Genomic DNA, 22005 nt, shown 5'->3' on the forward strand with positions numbered 1-22005 from the left:
GTCATGATAAAAACGCAACTTAACAGCAGCTTTGTGTGTAACAGCCAGGCCCCGTGTGTCAACAGACCCGTATGTTCGCGCCGTGGCACTGCTTGGGACTTTGCAAAACCAAATATTTTCAAGGAGATTACTCAGATAGCACCTATCTGGCACCCAGTGGCTGTCGGCAGGCCTGGCACCCAGCTCAAACCTGCAGCAACCTCTGCAAAGGGCAAAAAAATTTGGTTGAGCACCTCACCCAGCGACAGAAGAGGCAGCTGTGAAGGAGTGAAAGCAGAAGCTTTTGTGAAAGGGTTTTGTTTCTCCTATGCACTCAAGGAGCTGCACCTTGTCCTGCAGATAACCGAGTAACAGCCGGCCGCCGGCGGGGAGGTGTAAAGCCGGGCCGGCCAGCTTTCCCTGCGGCTCACAACATGGCAGACATCACCAAGAGAGGCAGCGACAGGCCTCTGAAGCCCTGGTAGCATGGGGCAGGACATACAATAAAAGAGTAACTACTTGCAATTTTAAGGCAGTGATTATCTTTTAACACTACTTCAGGTCACTGCCCTTTTTTGTTGCAAGATTACAGTGGTACAGCAAAATTCATGAAAGCCGCCTCTTGTTCACTTGGCTGAGGATGAGTGGGATAATAATTTCTGACAAGTCCTTAAATATCCTCCATAGCAAATTCTTTGTTTCGGTAGGAGAAGAGGACAACACAAGCCTCAGTATCGGGCAACGAGACTTTCACCACTGCCTTGAGGCCAGTGCCCTGATTCGTGCTGGCGAAGGGGCAGATCCTGTGCCTTGTCCCGCCATGGGAAGGCACATGCCAAACGCAGCTCCAAGCGTCCTCAGTGCCAGCCTGTAAACTGGGACCAAAACATCCGGAGGCTCCTTATGTGCAATGAGTTAGGGAGTCTCAGTCGAATTCCCAGGAGAAGGGCCAAGACTGACAGCACACACCAGCTCACTTCCACTTGCACCATCAAGGAGGTACAATACAGCCTTCAGCTCTTGACATGGGCAACTCAGCACCTTCCAATCTACTTAATTAATTTTATGAACCTTGGGACTAACATGTACTGTCCTCTGCATGTCTGCCATTAAAATGGCAAGGACACTGCTTTAAAGAGGCTGCCTCGGGAATGATGTACCTCACTAGGGTCTCCCAGCTAGACCGTTTCAAATACACTACAGAAAGAAACCAACATGCTCAAAAAATGAAGTGATTTTTACAAGACGTCAGAGTCAGCAAATCCTAATTAAGCCGAAAATCAGCTGCAGAGTACACAGAGAGCACAGAGTAACATGGAAACAGCTCCCACTCTCAATATGCTCTCACACAAAGTCATTTGTGTTGGACTCAAGCTTTATTTACTCAGCTCATGACAAAAAAAGCTATTAGCAGAAGGTTAAGGTAACTGGAGCAATTGCTGTAAAATAATGGAGCCCATAGCAGTTACGACTTTGTGCATATATACGTTTAATTGAATAAATAAATCCATTCAGCTACTGCCTTTCACAACTCAGCCTTCCTGCCTGCAGTGAGGAAGGTTATTCCCATTAATTGATTATTGTTACTGCTCTAATACACCCTACACGCTTGTTTATGTTTCCATTTAATTTTCCAGGATATTACCACTGGCACTGTAAAAGGGGACATGTATAACCGAGCCAGCCCTGGTGACACGCAGCAAATGAGAACACAGATCTCTCCCCAAAGGGGAATAATTACAAAAGGCTGCAGGTTATCAATGGATCAGTGGGTTAGGCCAACGTAGTTAATACCGGTATATCCGCATGAAGCCATGCAATTTAATCTGATCACAGTTAGTCCACAGGGAAGACAACCCAATGAATCTGATGCACAGACACCTTTCAGTAATGAACCGGCATCAACAGCACTCATGCTGGCAACAGCACTCCTTTTAGTTCAGCGTTAATACTGTGCCTTTCTCGAGCCCTTGGAGACTGTGGCAGAAAGCAAAGGCTCTCCAAATCACCTGTACGAGGATGCATTTACCAAACAAAATTATTACAAAATTCCATCAAGTCTTTAGGCTAAAAATATTACAAACCTATAAAACTGCATATACCAGCAAGGAGAAAAGCAATTCTCTGGAAAAAGTGCTCGCACTCCGCAAGTGCATGTGCCCACATGGAGGTGGACAAGCTCATCAAGCAGCTTGTGGGTATTGAGTGGGCACACGGAGGAAATAAAACAGATAGGAAGTCAGCGAAGATCCACTATAAAAGACCTACTAGAAGCAGACTTTAAAAGGAAAAAGGTTAAGGAAAGCACAAGGCTGGCAGAGCCTTAAGTGGGTGAGCTCAGAGAAGCATGTTCCAGCAAGAAGGGCTAATGTGAATAAAGCACCCATGTTGTTTGCAGAGCACAAGTGAGCACACACGGAAGGAGTACGGCCAAGTGGGAAAGGCTGTGAGGAGTGAAAGGGATAAGCAGCCAGGATGCTTACCCTCTCGAGCGGGTCCTAAAGACCTTCCGATCAATACACATCGACGGAGGGTCTCAGGAGGCCGGTGATATGACCTGTACGCTATAAACAAACAATGATTCCACTTGCTATGGTTTAGAAATGTAGGTTCAAACATACACATCAAGAAATTCGAGAAATTTGGGAAGGGTAAGACTGAGCAAAATGCATTCATCCTCCACACGAGACTTTTCAGCAACTGGAGACAAAACTAGCAAGCAGCTACTAGAAATCTAAGCGAACTTCTTGACAGGTGAAAAAAAAGAAAAAAAAATCACAGAATGAAAAAATATTCTACAGAATTGGGAAGGTACAGAAACAATGGCCATCTCAGCACATTTTTGTGCGTACCTAGGGTCCCCACTAACTTTACACAGAACCTACCATGCTGTAGATAGCAAGCCGTGTAAAGAAGAGAAGAGATTTCCAGCCTGACAGCCAAACATCTGCAAAGTTTGTGATAGCAAACCGTGTAAAGAGAATAGATTTCCAGCCTGAAAGCCAAACATCTGCAAAGTTTGCTCTTTTAGCTCCAAAACATTCACGTTTCTCAGAACTATGTGGTGTGTCCCCCAGGAAACAGTATTCTGAAAGCTTCAAAAAAAGGGAGACATTTGCTATTACAAAAGGCGCTGTCACTGACTGCCCATTCGACGGTCCTTCAAATATAATAAGTTACATACAAGAAAAATGGTTAGACAAGGGGGGTACAGCCTGTGGAGGGTTGGGGTTTTCAACACTGATTTCTATGGCTTTTTCTTTAATGGCATTGAACACATTTTCACTTTTGTTTATAAAATCAGAAACCCCATTTCCTTTTTTAATTTTTTTTTTTTTTATTTATTACGTATATTAGGGTTCATCAATTTCAGATACACAGCAGATGAACGGTTTCAAAATTCACAGCAACTGCTTAGCTTACCAGTGTAAGCTTCCTAATAGAAATCCAAGTACTATTTCTTTGTATTACCACATACAAAATGTTGATTCAAACTCTGATTATTTCAGCATCTTATGCTGGTAACTTGCTATTAGCTCACCGCCATAGATACTAACTCTCAGATTTAATTATTGTCAGTCGAGAAAATGTTTCTGCTTCTCCAAAGCACAATGGCTGCTGTCATTTTGACTGACGTAAACTACCGTAAGTGATTTTTCAAATGGACAAATTTATCCCTGAAGACAGCAAGATTCCAGCTAGGGCATGTTTGTCTTCCTCTGCAGCAAATCTTGAGTTGGCGCTTAAAGCAAGCAAGAAAGCACCAGAAGCGAGCGTGAGCATTTCTCTATGACTGTCATCACAAAACAAAAAGTGCTTCCACACATTCAATGCAAAATAACCCCACACTGCTGCAAAGGTCAAAATCAGCAGTGACAACGCAGGGTCCCGTCCCCCTTACTGGGTTAGGCAGGCGTGGAAAGAAAACACCATCCTGTTGAGTTCTTCTCTCACACTAAGGGTAACAGCTGGAACAACCATATCATAAAGCAAAATACAGACAGAAAAGGCCAGACAGAAGCCTGGGAGATGAGACAGAAGAAAGCAGCTAAACAGACACATCCAGCAGTGCTGAGTTTTCTATTTTTCCATTCCTCCACCCTGCCACGAAGCAGGCCAAGAGCAGTTCCATGCCCCTGAGCACACTATGCTCAGGCACACCCTTGCACCACCAGTAACTCAGGAGCATTCATCACTCCTCCTCACTTACTCCTTGACACAAAGACTTGCCCCTTCTGGGATTTCCTTGAAGTCATTCTTCACGTTACAGCAGTTTCTGCAAGTCAGCGAGGAGTCTGAAGTGGTGGGTCCTGAACGTGTGGGGTGTGTGTCCACGAAGTTAAACACTGAGACAGCTTCAGCAAACTTAAAGAGAATCTCTGTCATATTAAAGATTAACACAGCATTCTTCTGAATGAGCCACACAATCTGGCAGCGCTCCCTCCAACATCAATATCAATTTCTTCCATCTACAGGAGACAGAATAATAGCAACTTCCTCTATATAATGCAGCCCTTACTTGTCCCAGATCAAATACTGGCTCCCAGAGGCTATTCATTCTGCTCTATAGGTAACCACATCCTAGACAACATGCAACAACTTTTATCAGCAAATGTTAAATGCTGCAGGAAGTCCAGAAGGCGCTTATGGAGACTGCTAATAACATTCATGTACCACATCACTGCGCTGGCTCCAACTGAACATGCAAACCACTGCTGAGAGCAACGTGGGTACTCCAGTGACCAGAAAACACTTGCAAGTTCTTACTCATCTGAGAGGCAGCAAATCCATGCAACTACTGTCAGATCATGTTTTTCCCCCCTGTATCAGCTCCATGATGCCTCTGATCCCCCTCCTAATGACAAAGTCTTAATTGATTTCAACAGAACTCAGCAAGACCTAGCAGAAAATGAGCTAAAGAAATAGAGGGAAATGTCAAGTGAGTCATCAGCAGGTAGAGAAAGGAAATGTGTCGTAAGTAGTTTTCAACATACTTTTCCTCCTTTAAAATAAACGATGCCACAAATTGAGGGAATCCTTTGACATTAGTGAAGCTGCAGCAATAACGAGCCCTGCACAATCTGCAGGAGCGAGAAATTCCCCCGCTCAAAGGGGTTACTTATGCTAAATGCCAATAAATAGACAGGTAAAATTAATCTGCTTGTTTGGAAACGTCTAGATGGGAGTTCTGATCTTGAATACAAGAGCAGTCCCAAACAGAGAGAAGCAAGCAAACCAGCACCAAACCAGTAGATTTTTCCCAACTTCAAACAGCTAAGAAAATCCCTTTATTTTTTCATCTTTTGGCTGCTATCGCCAATGTTACAACCTTTGTGTTGAGCAGGCGCTTGGATGCTGAAACGGGAGGAGAATGTATTTCCCATCATTAGCAGGAGCAGGCGTGGTCCCACTATCTTTCTAACTCTGTTACAGCACAAATGTGTTTTCTTTTGAACGTCCTTTGGTGTGTATTTCCAGGCATGCATCTTTTTGATTTGATTTGCCCTCGGTTACCACAACACAGCCCTTTTTCCTACTGTTGGTTACTACAGCAACAGAATCTGTTTGAGTGTGGTAGCAACACACTGCAGGCATCAAAAAATCTGCTATTAGCTCAAGAAATATGAAACTACATGTCAGCAGCCCATGCCACAGAGATATCTTCCTCTAATATCTCACCGCTGTCTCTCTAGTTATGAAACTATGAATCCTCACCTCCTTGGCAGAGCACAAGCCTGAGCAACCTCTGCCTTCAAAGGATGCACACCAGAGGTGCGCTGCCCGCCATCTCCTGTGTGCCTGTCACTGCAGAGAAACCACAACGAGCCAGATTTGATGGACTTCATGGCCAGAAATATATTATATTCCACAGATGCTATTACTTGCACTAGGAGTTAAAGCCAAAGCTTCACTTTAAATTCCATATGGTATCACATCTGCATTCTTCTGCACACATGTATTAGTACTAATACAAAAAGAAGATGGTTGGGGGGGTGGCGTTCTTCGGTTGGGGTATTTTGTTTTGTTTTTTAAACTAGAAGAGTATTCCTGTATTTTCATTTCACTGCAAAGAGACTATATTAGATACTACATTAACTTACTCCACTGAACTCTTGTACAACTCAGAAGGAAGGAAAAAAATGCTCAGTGCACAGAGTTATTTCTATCTAATTCACTGCCTTAGGACACAAGAGAGTTTTTATTGAAGCAGGTGAACAATTACTAGTACTTAGCTGTCAGGTGAGAGACTGCTTCCTCCCCCTCAGCTACAATATAGCCCAAATGCAGCATATACATACTCGACCTTAGCAATATACTAAAGACAGAACGGACTGGTCAACCTGATCATTTCTCAGCCACAGCCATGACAGAAAGTTCAGCCAGACTATTACCATTGTTATTAATTAGTTTCTATCCTGAGAGAACAGCCTATGCCAGATTTGCTCCTAATTTAAACTGAGGGAACTTACCCAAAAAAGTTTTATCCAGTCACATGCAGTGTAGCCCCTACTGAGTAGTGTGCTATTATGAGAAAGCAAACTGATATAAATATAGCACAGTGACAATATACACTCTGCAGTTATTTCCTCTGCGAAACAGAGGAGAATGAAGAGGGTAAGCTGCTCAGCCAGCTAAGGCCACTGAAAATTGCATTGATGACATCAACAAAAATAATCAGTTAAAGACAAATCTCAGCAAATAATTCTCAAACAACATTATAAACTAAGGAATTTGACCTCCTCTCAAGTATTCCCAAACCTGAGAAGACATGTACATTTCCACCAGCTTCTCCATTTATATTCATTCACAGAGTAGATTTTTTCCTGCAATTTCTTCCTGTTAGCTTTTATTTTTACTAGCCAAATTGATTGCAGGTTGATGTAAGAATTAATCATCCCATATCTGAAAACCTACTTGTGATGGATAGGCTGGGACAGGGCAGATATTAAACTGCATTGTTGGTATGGCTGATTGGTTGAGTGTGCATACACATGCACTCTTCTGCAACCCATAATTCATACGTAGAAGTTCAGATGACGATTTTCATAGCTAAAGCCAGTAAAGCAAGCAGCCCCCAAATACTTGGGTTTTTTTTAAACTTTACATGTAGAAGGGAACACGGTTAGAAGCATATGTCTGAAGGAAAAATAATGAAACAGCATATAGTAAGCAGAAATAATTTTTCTGGCGGTATTTTCCCAGCTACAGTTGAACTGCCAAATTTAAAGTTATTTTAGCATACAAGATGACTGTATCATGGGAGCAAAAAGAATCACTCTCCCTAATCCTCCTCTCATGCACCCTCCTCAATCCTGCTCTCAGACATGAAGCATTGCTTAAAAAATGCACATGGAACAGACTGAAAGAAGTTGCTGCCTCTCTATATAGTTATTTATAATAGATAATCTTAGAATCACTCTTAATTCCAGCTCATCATTTATGGTGTTGGCAAAGTTGCTCCAGTGAATTTAATCTCATTATTCACCTTCGGGTTGTACAGTATCTTGTATTTTATATATCATCCTGCTTTATCCAGTGGATCCCTCACAAGCACTTACAGAACCAAGTGAAGGTGAATAATGAACCAAGGACAAAGCTAAATGCTGAGATACTATGATTTTACAGCCAGTTACAGGAAAACGTGGACACACTTTGAAAATGCAGAAGAACCTCTTTAAGCAAAGTAGCAATACATCCAGGAATGCCATAGCATGCTATATATTTAGTCTTTCCAACAGGCCTCTGCGCTATCCCAAGACACTGAACACCATTCAGAAAGTCAGCAGGACTGTTCAGCTGTGCTGTCTACAGTCATGCCCTAGCTGCGTTCAGTTACGCTTGGGAACTTGATAAAAATGTCTTTGCCAAAAAAAAACCACCCCACAAAACCCAGTAATGGGATCATCCATTCAGTTGAAAGCCACGTCAAGACAGGGATGATGGGACATGTGCACAGCGTTTTCGTTACTAGAAACCATACTAACAAGTGCAGAAGGATCACATTAATGGCAGCACACACTTCACTGATTTATTGCATTGGAGTCATTTATCTAGTGACAAGTTCTGCAGAAAGAATGAGCCAAGCTGGTAAGTTTTCTCAGAGAACAACTTCACCCACAACATCCTCTTTAAACCTGCTGGAGAGGGTACTACTGCTGAAACCGATGAGCTCTTTACCCCAGTAACAGAGATGTTTCATTGGGTAACTGAAGCCAAATTTCATATCTTAACCATCTGGAAGAATTTTGCAACATGATCACCAGAATCATGAGTTCTACTTCAGGCTCACCATATCTCAAAATAGACCTCATCAGCTTCCGCATCCCATTCCATTACAGGGATCACATTATCTGGGGTCCTGCCACAGCATGCTGGGTCACAGCACCTACTCCATAACAGGCACCTCCTTGCTAAAATGTGATGGTGGTAGTGAGAAGACACGCGTCTCCTCACAGTCTCCTTATACTGCAATGATCACTCAGGCACAGACAAATGCTTTGGAACAGGAAGGGAACTAGGGTATCTTGGGGGAAGAAAAAAAAAAAAATCATCATCCCATGTGCCACTTGGAAATTCTTCAGCTAAAACTCAACCATAAGCCACCAATATCAGAATTTGGAGCAATCTGGGCAAACACAATAGAAGCAGTGAGCATCTTCCTGATCATCCATTAATAATCACAATGGCTGTCAACTATTACCATTGCTAAAATACAAGCAAATACCACTGTGTTTCCCTGCTGCTTGCAACTGCTTGGTGTGGAGGCCCATGCCAAGTTACCTTCACAAGCACAGCAGCACATGGAGAAGAGGCCTCAAGACATCCCTTCCACTGGCATCAAACAGAAAACAAGAGCGAGATGCCAGCCCGCAAGGAAAGCCCTCAGTGAAAAGTTCAGAGAGCCTTACCTATGTACAGGGAGGAATCTTTCCGCCTCACGTGGTCATCAATGTAGGAAACTCCCAGGGGCTGAACAGGGGTAGCACCAATGCCCAAGAGGACCTGTGCTCCAATGAGCAGCAAGTACATCATGTTGGTAGCAGTCCTATTCCTGCAGATAAGGTCCGGGTCCGGTCCCTCATCACTGGTGGACCCGTTGGCAGCACACACATCCCTCCCTTCAGCCCCCCAGCGTATTTCTCCCGATTCATATTCGTACTGGTGTGTCAGAAATTCAGGCAACGCAGAAAGGAGGGCACCCAAGGCCATGACTATCCCTCCACATCCTATCAAGCGTGGCCGGTGTCCTCGGGCTCCGAAGTAGCTCACGAAGAGGATGAGGGCCAGGTTGCCAATCTCGAAGCTGCTGGCAATGACGCCTACGTCAGCACTCTGAAGGTTGAATCGCCGCTCCAAGGTGGTTAAAACACTCACCTACAACAGAGAAATCCAGAGAAAATTACTGAAAGGGAATACGACCTGCCTTCTGTCCTATCCATATGTCCCGCTGAAGCATAAGTTTCCTTGACTTTCCCTTGGAGCCAAAAACATACACATCAAGGACATCCAAATCACAGTATAGTAGTAGTTGACCTCCAAGCATGATCTGACTATTCGAATACAGCCACATCAGAAGGTCCTAATACCAAGTGACATTTCACAGCCTACCACCTGTCTGAGCACATGTTCACTTCCAAATTCCTGTGTACATCAATGCATATTTTGGGTGCCTGCAGAGACCCATGACTCAATGGGTCAGCCTCCCTTTGGGCTCCCCTTCTCTTTGAATGCATAGCCTTCACGTTGCAAACACTGTCCCACAGAACCAAGTCACAAACCACGCCAAGCTTTGCATCACGCCGGGCACCCAGTCCTTCTCTTGGAATGAATCGCAGTTAGCAAGCAGCAGAAAACCTTGGGTTGCACACCAGCACAAGGCCATCACGTCAGTCAGAGACAGGGATACACAAATAGGCAATTTGGCCAGCACAGAAGGCTTCTACTAAAGAGTATAAATAAAATACTGATCAAAGGGTTTAAACTGTTTGTGGATTAGTTAATGACTGGGATTGTCACTTACAGAGTATTTCTGAGAAGACAGGCCAATTAAGGTTTACATAGAAGATTTAAATCCACCACGAAGAAGGGAAGATTTAACAAAGAATGGTTATTTAACACTAAGAAGAGAGAAGCACATGAATAATCTTCAAATATTTAACATTGCTGCGAAAAGGAATGACCTGTTCTTTGTATTCAAAATGGGCAGGACAAGAAGTGACAGGTTTAAACGGCAGCAGAGATGATTCAGGTTAAATACAAGGTGGGGAAAAACCAGACTTTCACTGGTAAGGATTGTGAAGTGCTGAAATATGCTGCCCGGAGAGGCTGCAGAGGTCTTTAAAAGAGCGTAGACCAGCATCTGTCAGGAAAGACACAGGTATGACTGATCTTGCCATAGGGCAGGAAAATGAACCAGATCATCTCCTGAGAGCTCTTCCAGTCTTGATTACATGGTGCAATGAAACGCAATGTGGATTTTCAGCAACAGTCATAGCACTGATCAGAGCACAAAGATGAAACATTAGGTACCTCACTTGCTGTCATCCCTGCTGAAGGGAGAAAACTCAGCGCATTCTCATGTCTGTAGCAGTGTTCCCCTCATACAGGAAAAAAATAACAAAAGAAATCTTGAACATGTCACAGAAATGCCAAAAACTCTTACCTTGGGTAAAAGACTATCTTGGTTTTCACACTGCAAAAGATGAAGATATTTAAAGTTGTCCTAAAAGAGGCAGGTTTCTCTATTCAAAAAAAATGTGATAAAGACCTCAGAGCAGAAGGTAGCCCCTGGATAGAATAAAAATAGCCTCCCACTGGAGGCACTGAAAATCTTTGCTGATAAACCTCACGAAGCAGGAGCCAGTCTGACCAACTTTAAAGTATTCTGACAGCAGCTCTTCTCCGGAGGCAGTTAGCCCCTGTTAGGGTACACCAGGGCACAGCTGGTCAAAGACAGCCCCATCGGCAACAAAATGGAAAAATGGAAGCAACCCACTTCTGCTGCTTTGCATAAGCAAAAGCTCGCAAACCTGACCCTGATTAAGTGTCCAAGTCAGATCTCCAAAACTGGACTGTTTTAAGGATTTCTGAAAATTCAGCCTTAATCCCATACAGGCAGTTATCATTTTATACTACCACTGTAATCCTCCCCCACTAAAGAGCCAAGAACTGAGCAAGGTAAAAAAAAAAAAAAACTAAAAATCAAACCTGATGACTGACGGCAATGCAATAGCAATAATTCTTCCCTACACCAAAGCCAAGTGAAGATGTGCCTGTCAGAGGGAGAGGAGCTTGCCACTTCATCTGACACACCAGGGGCAGGTACCTGTTGGGATGAAATGGCTCTGTGGTTCACCAGGGGAAACGACGTCCCCTTGTGCGAGGGCACAGCACAGCCTGTCCCTGCTCCAGCAACCTCGGCCACGCTGCTTGGCCAGCAGTGCTTGAGCACACATCTAACAGCGACATCGCTGTTCCCAACCCTGCGTGGGAGCCAGGGTGAGAGCTGAGCAGATGGGGACGGACACCGCTAGAAAACACTACGCTGGTATTTTCAAAGCAAGGCACACCAAGGTGGAGGGATACAGACAACATCCCATTGCCCCGGGCAGCCCCACCAGGCACTTACGTGACAGAGCTACATTTATCATCCACGACGCAGGACTGGTTTTATCGCAAGGTGTGATCTAACAGGGCTGGTGCGGTCAGACTGGTAGGACTCAGACTTCGACACCACACAGCAAACACCAGCAAACTCTAAGCTATGCAAAGCCCCTGCTATGGGAGCCCCCCTTCATGCCACCACCTCCAGCACGTCCCTAGAGGAACTCAACTATAGCTGAGGTCCCATGAACACCAATTTTGGCAGAAGGGGAAAAACATTTCCAAGGTGAGTATATAACTCTGAGCGTGCAAAATCATGTCTATGGTGCTCATTTCTGAGCTGTACCTAGATAGGAAACTCATAATTACTCATTACAGCTGTGTAAACTGAGGCATAGAGAGCCAAATATTAATGAGATGAGTACAGTCAACAAAATTAATTTGTGATGGAATAATTTAGGCTGGAAGATTGAAAGCTAACAGAAATTATTTCCCAAGGCCAAGTGGTATTAACTAGCTTTGGAAGTCTTTCCCACATTTCGACCTGGCTGCCAAATTTTAGGCTTTTACCATACATATACACAAGTGGCTAGAAAGCAGGATGGTATTTGGAAACACTTGGGTGCCACACTTTACAAGGGTCAGATTTCGGACAGCTGGATTTCAGATAAAAAACTGCACCGTTTCTAAGTGCAATTCACAGCGACAGGAACAGTAAATTGGTGACAAACCTGGGAACTAAACCCAGAAGTCCCGATTCTCATTCTGCTCTTATTTCAGTGGGACTTCATTGTTCTTTTTTTACAAAAGCAAAACCACTCACAATAGGGAAACAGAGTCTCACCATCCCCTAACAGTTTCTTGCTTTGCTTTGGTGAAGAGACCAAAACAAAAGGAGGATCACACAAAGCAAATTCCAACCCTCCTGATAAAAGCTGGCAGGAGTTCTCCTTACTCCTCTGGCCAGATCACACTGCATTTCCCAGCTTGCTCCTTCTGGTAGCACTGCCACCCAGTGCTACCAGCTCTGCCTTTATTAAGTGGAACATGGGGTGCAAGGGGGGCACGGTGGAAGAACAAAACCATCACATCAGCCTTGAGCATCCAGAGGAAAACAGCATCCAAGTACAAAGCACTGAGACCAGCATCAGCAGAGTAGCCTCCAAAACACTGCCAGTCACGGCGGGGGAGAGTCTCCCAAAATAAAAATAGGGCTGGGAAATAAACTGTCAACATGCAGATTTTTAGCCAGAGAACACCAGGAACACAACTGCATTACACCCAGGGTGGCTGCAGACCAGACAGCACAGCCCAAATTCTCGCTCTGACATTGGCTGTGACCTTAAATACACAGGCCGACTACAAAATCGGCATTAGCACAGCAGAGATGTTACCTGCTTTTATTTAGAACAAACCTCTGCCCGTGGCTAGAATCACTCTCCCACCCTCCTCTACACCCCACCTTTATGGGGCTTCCTGCATGTGAGGTGTAACCTGACTAAATACTTGCAGTTTGCACGTGGGATGCTCCCAGTGCCCTTGTAGCTGTTAGATACAAGAGCACCGTACTGCCCGTATTTCCTTCCACAAGCCTGCTCCCCAGCAGATAAGCCGTCACCACTTCAAGACACTAACTCTATTTATTGAGAGTTACATAAAATGTTGCAAAAGACACGACACGTCCCTGTAAAATACTGATGTCGTGAAAAGGCTGCAAGGATTACAAAGGGTCCCTGTGTGCTGAGACCAGGTTGAGCATTCGAGAGTGCAGCCCACGTGGATGTTGGTTTAACAGCAGGGATGCGGGGAATGGAGTGGTGCGGCAGCACGGCGGCTTCAGATGGACAACCTCCTGCTAAAACACAGCAGGAAACGCCAGGAGCCCACGTTATTAGCTGTGAAGCTGCTATTTCCTGGCTCCTGTCAATTTACACAGCTGTTTCACCAGAGCTGGAAAGAATAGATTAAGAGGATATTCAGTTGAAAAGGCTTCTAACCCAAGATGAAAACAGTTACCAGGAAGCTGTTACAACATCCAGTAAAATTCATGCAGACAAGATACGAGAGACATGCGGTTTGACCCCAAAAAGTTAGCAGTGTGAAACCACACACTGGACCAGAGAAGTCCAGAGAAGGCAGGAGAGGACAGAGGTAGAGGAGGCGTTGTAACCGTGGCAAATGCCAGCGCCCACAATGTTGGGAACAGCAGTGAAGCTACAGCTTCATATGTGCCTCTGCTAAAAACAGCTGTACCTTGCCTGCTGCTCTTATGTCCTCATGTCTGTCCCGCAGATCAGTCCTTAGCAGGTCATTGAGGCTCTGACCTCAATGCTACAGCACTGTACACAGCCCTCAATCGTGCCAGCTTTGTTGCCTTCTCCCATGTCTCAAAGCCTCCACCACCCCCTTTGATAGGAACTGCCTTTCTGTCTCTAACTGCATCCTCTGTCTCCAGCGGGATTCCCATTTCACCCACTCGAGACATCTCCCACCCAGTTTTTAAGAGCTGCTCCACTAAGATTTAGTTACGGCAGAGAGATCAACAGGACTGTGTCGCTGTTGTTACTCCGCAAGTTCATGCTCCTCCAGACTAAGTCCACACCAGATCAGTCAGCTGGACCACTGTAAACTACATCAGGTTGGGCACCTGCACATCTTGCTCACGCAGAAAGCAGGCTTCGGATCTAGAAAGATCATGTAACCCAGCCTTCTCCCTTTCTGTGAACACACCACCTAACGTACAGTAACAAGAAGTAAATAAAACTTATGCCATGCTTGCACTATCTCCTCTGCTTACAGGGCCACAGAAGTCTGCAGGCACGCATTTGTCTCAGGTGATTTTGAAGGCTAACATCAAAAGGACCTGGGCTAAAGGGGCCTCCTAAGTCCACCCTAAAACATTCTTCAATGATTGAAAAAGGAAAATCATCTCACATAATGCACACAGTGATAAATGACCCACATAAAAAAAAAAAAAAGAAATCAATCACTACCTTAAAATTTTCCAGCCAAAGCCACTTATATTGCAACCCCTGTAACTAAATCCAGGGAAGCCTTTGCCATGTCATTCTGGACTTATTTCAATAATACATGCTCACATTCATCATTCCTGTCTGTCCCAAATCTATAGATCTTGGCATTTCTGAACCAAGGTAAATTTGTTCTCTCTATAGGCTGTTTATTTTATATTACAGCTCAGCAAAAACACAATCCACAAGCCTGCTTTCACACTACTGCCCCACTTTATCACTTAGAAATGAACTGAAGGCTGGGGGCACCATTATGGAGTCAGAGACACATTGCATTGAAAATGAATATCATGTATCATTCGTATCTCCAATGATCAAGTTATATTCACCCACAGAGCCTACAGATAAGTTCATTGTATTAATAATACAGGGTTATATATAGAAAACACATTGACTTTATGCCTGAAGGGCCTTTTTAAAAGGCTTCTTTTTAATGTAAAATACATTTTCTCAGTTATGTGGTAAGAGATGGGACTCGAAGAGACATGTCTGCAGTGCTACAGGGTGTAAAATAATTGCCTGGCAACTATGTTCCCAAAGGAAAACAAATGCGAACCATCTCCCACAGTCTCCATTACAGAGCTGGGAAACGCGAGATTCCTTGAAGAGCCAAAGCAACTATCCCAGAAACAAAGCCGCTGCTTCCATGTGCCTCCACCGACTTCTTCAGATGTCGCCTTGTCCTCTCTTCCAGCAGCCATGCGGGACAGGGCAAAGGACAGCCCATGGCTGGAGGCAAGCTCTCCTCCCCGTAGAGCTGGTACCCGTGGGCTCAGCCCCCCTCGCCACCCACCCTCCCAGCTGACGGCACAGCCACCGGGCTCGAGCTTCAAGCCCAAGGGAACGATGCTGATCCCCTGCTCTAATGTTTTCCTGCTCTGCAATTCCAGTGTTGAGATGATCATTTGCAGTTGAGCCCAATTTTTTAAAACGCAGACAATTCCCTTGGCATTTTGCCCACTGCTTCCCTATCGGATGGCTGGAAGGATGGCAACAAGCTTAATACCCTTTGCTCAGCTCCAGGAATCGGCATTCCTTGCTGCTCCCCACCCCGCTGAAATAGCGAGCGCATCAGGACCTCCCATCTCAGGCTGCTGATCATTTGTTTCAACACCATTCCAGGTCCAATAAAGTCAGTGGAAACTTAAAGAGATGTTCTCACCGCAGATGCCGACACCCGTGCTGGCTTTGGGCACATGAACATAAGGGAAAGCAAAAAAGGGTGGCGATACGAACACACCCAAGCTGGCTCTGCTCGAGGTCTGGAAATCATCTCTGCATAGAAATCTGCATTCACATGACAGGGATAATAGACGCCGCAGCTGAACCACTGCTGAGAAGTAGGGTGTTATTAGCTTGGCTGTTGCTGCATGTGCTTATGCTGTTTCTAGTCCAGCACTAGAAAATCTGCAAGTTACTGTACCGGTGCCATGAGGAGTTTGCAGCTCGGATCTATGCCTCACCGGTGTGAAAAATTCATTTTATATTCCAGTGACCAGCTCTGAGATTACTGACATGGTCCAAATTAAGCACACATTCAAGGTCAGGATTTTCAGGGGCCTGAGTAGAAAGGGTATTACACCGTGCAGCAAGAGAAACAGCACACCGCACTCCTGGTCGAGGCAAGCCGTATTTTTGGCAACCGCTCCTCTCTGGCACCATGCAGAAAACTTTTCTGCCATCTCTTGTACCCCACTGTGTATCACCTCCCCACATCTCAGTAGTCGCAGCATCCTGTGCCACTTGCCCTCAGCCAACGCAGGGCACAAAGCAAGTGTACCCGGGCAGCCCTTTGCTAAGTTACGCAGCGATGCCACAAACGCTCACAGCAATGCTACATGCCGCTGCACACTGCGAACAGAGCAAAGCGCAGTTGGCACCCACAGAAGATATCCTGTTTGGTCAGGAGTTGATACACTAGTGCACAGCCGCAGTTTATTTCAAAATAGCTTAAAACAGAAAAAAAAGTCACATGCCGCTCAAAGTTAAACGAGTGTATTTTCCACTACTCTAGTGAAACTGGGATCCACACTGATCAAATATACAACATAAAACCTAACCTCTAATCTGGGCAATCACTGCGGCAAACAGCAATGCAACGGGGCTGTCCTTATCTTCCCCATTTGCTTCCCAAGCATCCTGCATTGGACCCAAGGGACCGCAAGGGACTGACCCCTTTTCCCTGCCTCCCCTGAGGAAGAGAAGGAGCACTGCCCCATTTAGAGAGGTGCGAACAAAAAGATGTCAGGGGTGTTATTTGCAACCTACCCCCTCACATCCATCACGGAAAGTTAGCGTGAGTCACCGACAGCTCAAAATAGACTCAGGTACAGAGCATCAGGCCACATCGAACTTCCTAGCAAAACTTGAAAGGCTTTTTCTGTTGCTCTGAAACACATGTGCACCACAGCTGAGGCCTGCACTTTTTTTAACCTTTTGAAGTCCCGACCTATGGTGATATTATCACAGCCGCAGACCGAGTGTCCACACAAGCTTTCTGCCTCCAAGTCTGCTGTTCGAGATCACCTCACTGTGCGAAGGCAGGTGATATTTTAGTTTCTGACAAAGTATCTACATAAACACATCCAGTGCCAGAATCCATTTGTAGCCAACGCTGCTCTTTAGTTGCACACATACAACAAAGCTAGTGGGTATTTGAATCCGTATTTATTTTTAAACATTATGTCATTTTCACTGGCAGCAAAATAATGCATCATAAGCATGCAAAGAAGCACAAACCTCAACCCTGTAACTGCATTTTGCATGCTTTAAGAACTGTAGTACAGAGCAGCACTGCCGGCACATTTCAAACCCGGAGCATGAAGAATTCCACGTGGAATTCTGTGCACAGCAGCAGGGGCTCATGAGCAGGGACAGCCACTCAGCTCTGTCAAAGTAAACACCCAAGGGAAAGCAGCTGGAGCATCTTTGACACATTCAGAGATGAAGCTCCTTTTTTTCCCCGTGGCCAGCAAGTAGGTGTACAAAGCCAGATAAAGACAAACTTAAACCGTATATAACTCAAATACAGGCTCCTACAGCATCAAAGGCACTCTTGGCCATGTACAGGACTAGCAACAAGATTCATACATGGGTCCGGGACTCTGCAAACAGGGCACCGTTGCCCTGGGTTCACTTCCAGGGGTGAAGAGGAGATGAAACTCGTGTCTCTAAGACTCTTAATAGGAAAAAAGCCCCTTCCCATGTACTATCAAAGCACTGAAGAGGCAGGACCCTGCACTGTCACACTGCAACACCCTCACTTCTCCATCTCCCCAAATCAATGCAAGTTTGCTTGTCTACCTAATAAAATACTTCCTAACGCAACACTTGTATGCCTGCAGAGAAGGCTTTCTACTATAAATAGGGCTACTTACCACAGCAGAAACCATAATGGAAGCCTTACAAGAAAACCTGTCATGTGAAGGACTTCATGTTATCTTAATTTATGATCAAGAGCTGAAATCCAGGCTAAGGGTTGCATCTGAGTTATGCCACAGTGCAGATCAAGAAGAGAGGCCCCCGGAGCTGGTTGCAGAAGCAGTCCCAGCTACCAGGCATGAACCAGGGCAGAACTGACACAGGCAGGACACTCTTGAAGCAGCATTAATAAAAGCTTTGATGGAAGCTGAATTCAGTTTTCACGGTTGGAGGACGACAGTGATTATATAAAGGCTATATACTGAGAGAGGAGGTTTTCTGACAACTTCTACTACTTTTCTCCTCATCTGCTCTGGCTCTGCTGATATCTCTCATGCTCCACTCCCTACCCAGCAGCAAGGATGCCTGGCTACAGCAAATGGGAACTCAGCTTAGGGAGAAGTTAGAGGCACTTCTCATCAACCAGTACATGAAATGCTTTAATTTAGTAAGCCTTGGAAGGAAGGAAGCCATTTAAAAGGGAAGCAACAAAACGGCCACATTGTATTGTCAATCCACAGCACTTGGCAACAACTCATAAAAGAAACACCAAATTACTGCAAGCATCCGCAGGTGGACTTCGGGTCTCTCTAGCACCTAACTAGCAACACCCCAAGCTGGTCCCAAAGCCACGTGAGCTGCTTGCATATCCCCAGCTCACACCCTGCAGCCCACACAAGAGCTGTCCGTGTCATCCTGCTAAGTAACACCCTCCTACAAAGCTGTTCACAAACGACTCATTTCTCCTTCCACGTTGTCTCTGTGCAGACCCAAGGGTAAGAACAGGAGCTGCGTGCCGGCTGCTGCCAAACTTCCCGTTGAAGAATGGGGCGGGTTGGGAGGTGAGCACAGGGGGTTCGTGGTGTAAACAGACACGTCAGGGCTTGAAGGTGATCTTAAATCTACTCCCATCCGAGAACCTGGTTATTATCTGAACATTTCCTGTGTGAAGAATGGGGGGTGGAAGTTGTAAAGGGCAGACTTGTGACATTTGCATGTTTAAGTTTGGCAGTCCTGAGCACAACACAAGCCATGCAACTTTTTTTACCAAGCTGAGTGGTATAGTTGACACGCCAGAAGGATGAGATGGCATCCAAAGGGACCTGGACAAGCTGGAGAGATGGGCCTCTGTGAACCTCATGAGGTTCAACAAGGCCAAGGGCAAGGTCCTGCACCTGGGACGGGGCAACCCGCAATTATCAATACAGGCTGGGGGATGAAGGGATTGAGAGCAGCCCTGCGGAGAAGGACTTGGGGGTACTGGTGGATAAAAAGCTGGACACGAGCCAACAATGTGCACTTGCAGCCCAGAAAGCCAACCGAATCCTGGGCTGCATCAAAAGCAGCGTGGCCAGCAGGTCGAGGGAGGGGATTCTGCCCCTCTGCTCTGCTCTGGTGAGACCTCACCTGGAGCCCTGCGTCCAGCTCTGGGGCCCTCAGCACAAGGAGGACATGGAGCTGTTGGAGCGGGTCCAGAGGAGGCCACAAAAATGATCTGAGGGCTGGAGCACCTCTCCTACGAGGCCAGGCTGGGGGAGCTGGGGTTGTTCAGCCTGGAGAAGAGAAGGCTGCAGGGATACCTTAGTGCGACCTTCCAATACTTAAAGGGGGCCTACAGGAAAGATGGGACAATCTTTTTAGCAAGGCCTGTTGTGACAGGACAAGGAGTAATGGCTTTAAACTAAAGGAGGATAAATTTAGACTGGATATAAGGAAGAAATTTTTTACAATGAGGGTGGTGAGGCACTGGCACAGGTTGCCCAGAGAGGTGGTGGAGGCCCCATCCCTGGCAACATTCCAGGTCAGGTTGGACGGGGCTGTGAGCACCCTGCTCTGGTTAAAGCTGTCCCTGCTCACTGCAGGGGGGTTGGGCTGGGTGATCTCTAAAGGTCCCTTCCAACCCAAAGCATTCTATGATTCTATATCCCGTACCATCATATCATCCCATTTTGCCACTTCTCAGAGACAGCAAGCCCCTTTCCTCCTGAAGGCGACTTACAAGTGTCTTTTAAAATAACACACACAAAATAACATAAATGGAATTAAAAAAATCTTAAAGAAAAATTAAATAGGAAATCTAGCTAGAACTTGCAGACTTGTCATAATCTCACTTGTCTCAACATGTCTCCTGTAAAATGGAGATACAGGGAACAAGACGTCTCACCAGATGATGGGAGCTCTGTTCCTTGGGATTCACTATGAAGTGAGCTATCAAAAAGCCAACGAACAAATGCATCTGCTGAGGCTGTACACAGAGATGGCTGAATTTCACCCCTGCCAGCAGGACTAACAATAACCCGGGCCAGAGGCAGCCACCGAACAGCAGCTGACAGGGTCCCCTCACTGTAGAATCCCCTGCAAAAATTCAGTGAGCACATGCAAGGAAAACGGAAGTCACCACCTCTTCCACTTATCTACAGGAGTCTGATGTGAGCAAAAGCACAATACAAGAGAGGTTCCCATGGAGGACCACTGCTCCTACAGCAGGGGCACACCAAGTTCTGGGAAGAATCCAGAATTCAGGCACCGCAGAGTAGGAATGGTTTTGCATTCAGTGTTCAAGCCAGAGACATTCACTAACCAACTGGTTACTGCAGCCAACATAAGCGCTATCTCTTTTCTCCTTGTACTTCCCCAACCTCTGTTTTCTCTTGACCCTGATTTCGCAGGTGCATGACAGACCAGCCAAGACAAGAGCTGCACACATGGCTGCAGTATTCCCACCACCAGCAGGAACCTGTCACCTCCAGGTGCATTGCTCAAAGCCGTGCTAAGCTTCACTGGGAGATACACAGCAAGCAAATGGAAATGAAAGCCATATGCATGAAACCAAGCAAGACAAAGCCCCTGATATCTCAGCAAAGTGGCCCATACAGCCCCTGAGCATGGGTTTCTCAAAGTGGGAGATGACACTAGTGGACCTGTGATGGAGAACAGGGATGAGTCCAGTCCAGCTTGCATGGGGGAAGCTGGAAAACTGGCACCTGCTTTAGCCTGTCTGCAGGTTATGTTAACTGAGAGGGTTTGACTGGTGGAAGGATCACTCTTCATCCAGTCTCACCACCTGCTATGCTAGAACTTTTGCCTTCTTTAATCCAAGCCTATTAAGGTTTTCCTCGCAGGTCCATGTCCATTTTCCTCCCATTGCACATATCCTCCGCAGCCATTACAAATCCCATGTTTTCATCTCCTTCCACGGTTCTTCACTCATCCTTCGCAGACAGCTTCTACATGAAGTTCATTCTCTTTATACTCAGGTTCTCCCTGGTTCCTGCCTCCCCAAGGTACTAATTACAATACAGTTTATTAGCCAGGCACATAACATTTAGACTCTAAATTTCGCCTGCTTTAAATGAAGCTAGACACCACTGAAGCAGTCCATTGCAATCAATAACAGGGAAGGAGATTTTTCAAAAGCACTTAAGTCGCTTTGGAACAAAGAGTCCCATTTTCAAAGAGACAGAGTAAGTCACTTTTGTCAATGAGAGTATGGCTCAGAAAGCATATTTGAAAAATAATACCCTCAGGCTCTTTTAAAATCCATCACTACCAAAGAGCAAGTAAAGCAGCCCTGAGTAGTTTTCACTGTGAAGGCTGAAAAAGCAAAGGGCTAGATGCTTCAACCCTGTGGTTTCAGGCAGGTGTGAAGGAAGGAGGGATACCATTCAGCTGGAAACAAGGCTGCATTATAGCCCAGGGTGAAGGGAGAAGCCTCACAGATCAACCACAGGTAGGATAACACTAAATTACCAGCCCACTAACTCATTTAATTCAACTTATTATGGTAGTCGATAGAGACCTGGTTCAGGGTCCAAGCCAGGACACCTCTTTCATTCCAGTTACCATCACTGTAGCAGCTGAGTGCCCATCATCCCAGTCCACAAGATGCCCACGAAGCCAGATAAAATACCGTAGCTAGCACATTTGCTGATGGAGAGAAAAAGCCCAAAGAAGGCCTGGGGAAGTCTGTGAC

General features: G+C 45.6%; 1 protein-coding gene across 1 annotated transcript in view; it reads right to left on the reverse strand.

Annotated features, from left to right (window-relative positions):
• Window positions 1–22005, reverse strand: part of SLCO3A1 (solute carrier organic anion transporter family member 3A1) — a 144204-nt gene that overhangs the window by 109241 nt on the left and 12958 nt on the right. Inside the window, exon 2 of the mRNA XM_075714394.1 lies at window positions 8889–9354. Within this exon, the coding sequence (XP_075570509.1) occupies window positions 8889–9354 (466 nt within the window). The remainder of the gene's footprint in view (window positions 1–8888; window positions 9355–22005) is intronic.

The sequence above is a fragment of the Pelecanus crispus genome, chromosome 7, assembly GCF_030463565.1.
Source record: "Pelecanus crispus isolate bPelCri1 chromosome 7, bPelCri1.pri, whole genome shotgun sequence".
Lineage (NCBI taxonomy): Eukaryota > Metazoa > Chordata > Aves > Pelecaniformes > Pelecanidae > Pelecanus > Pelecanus crispus.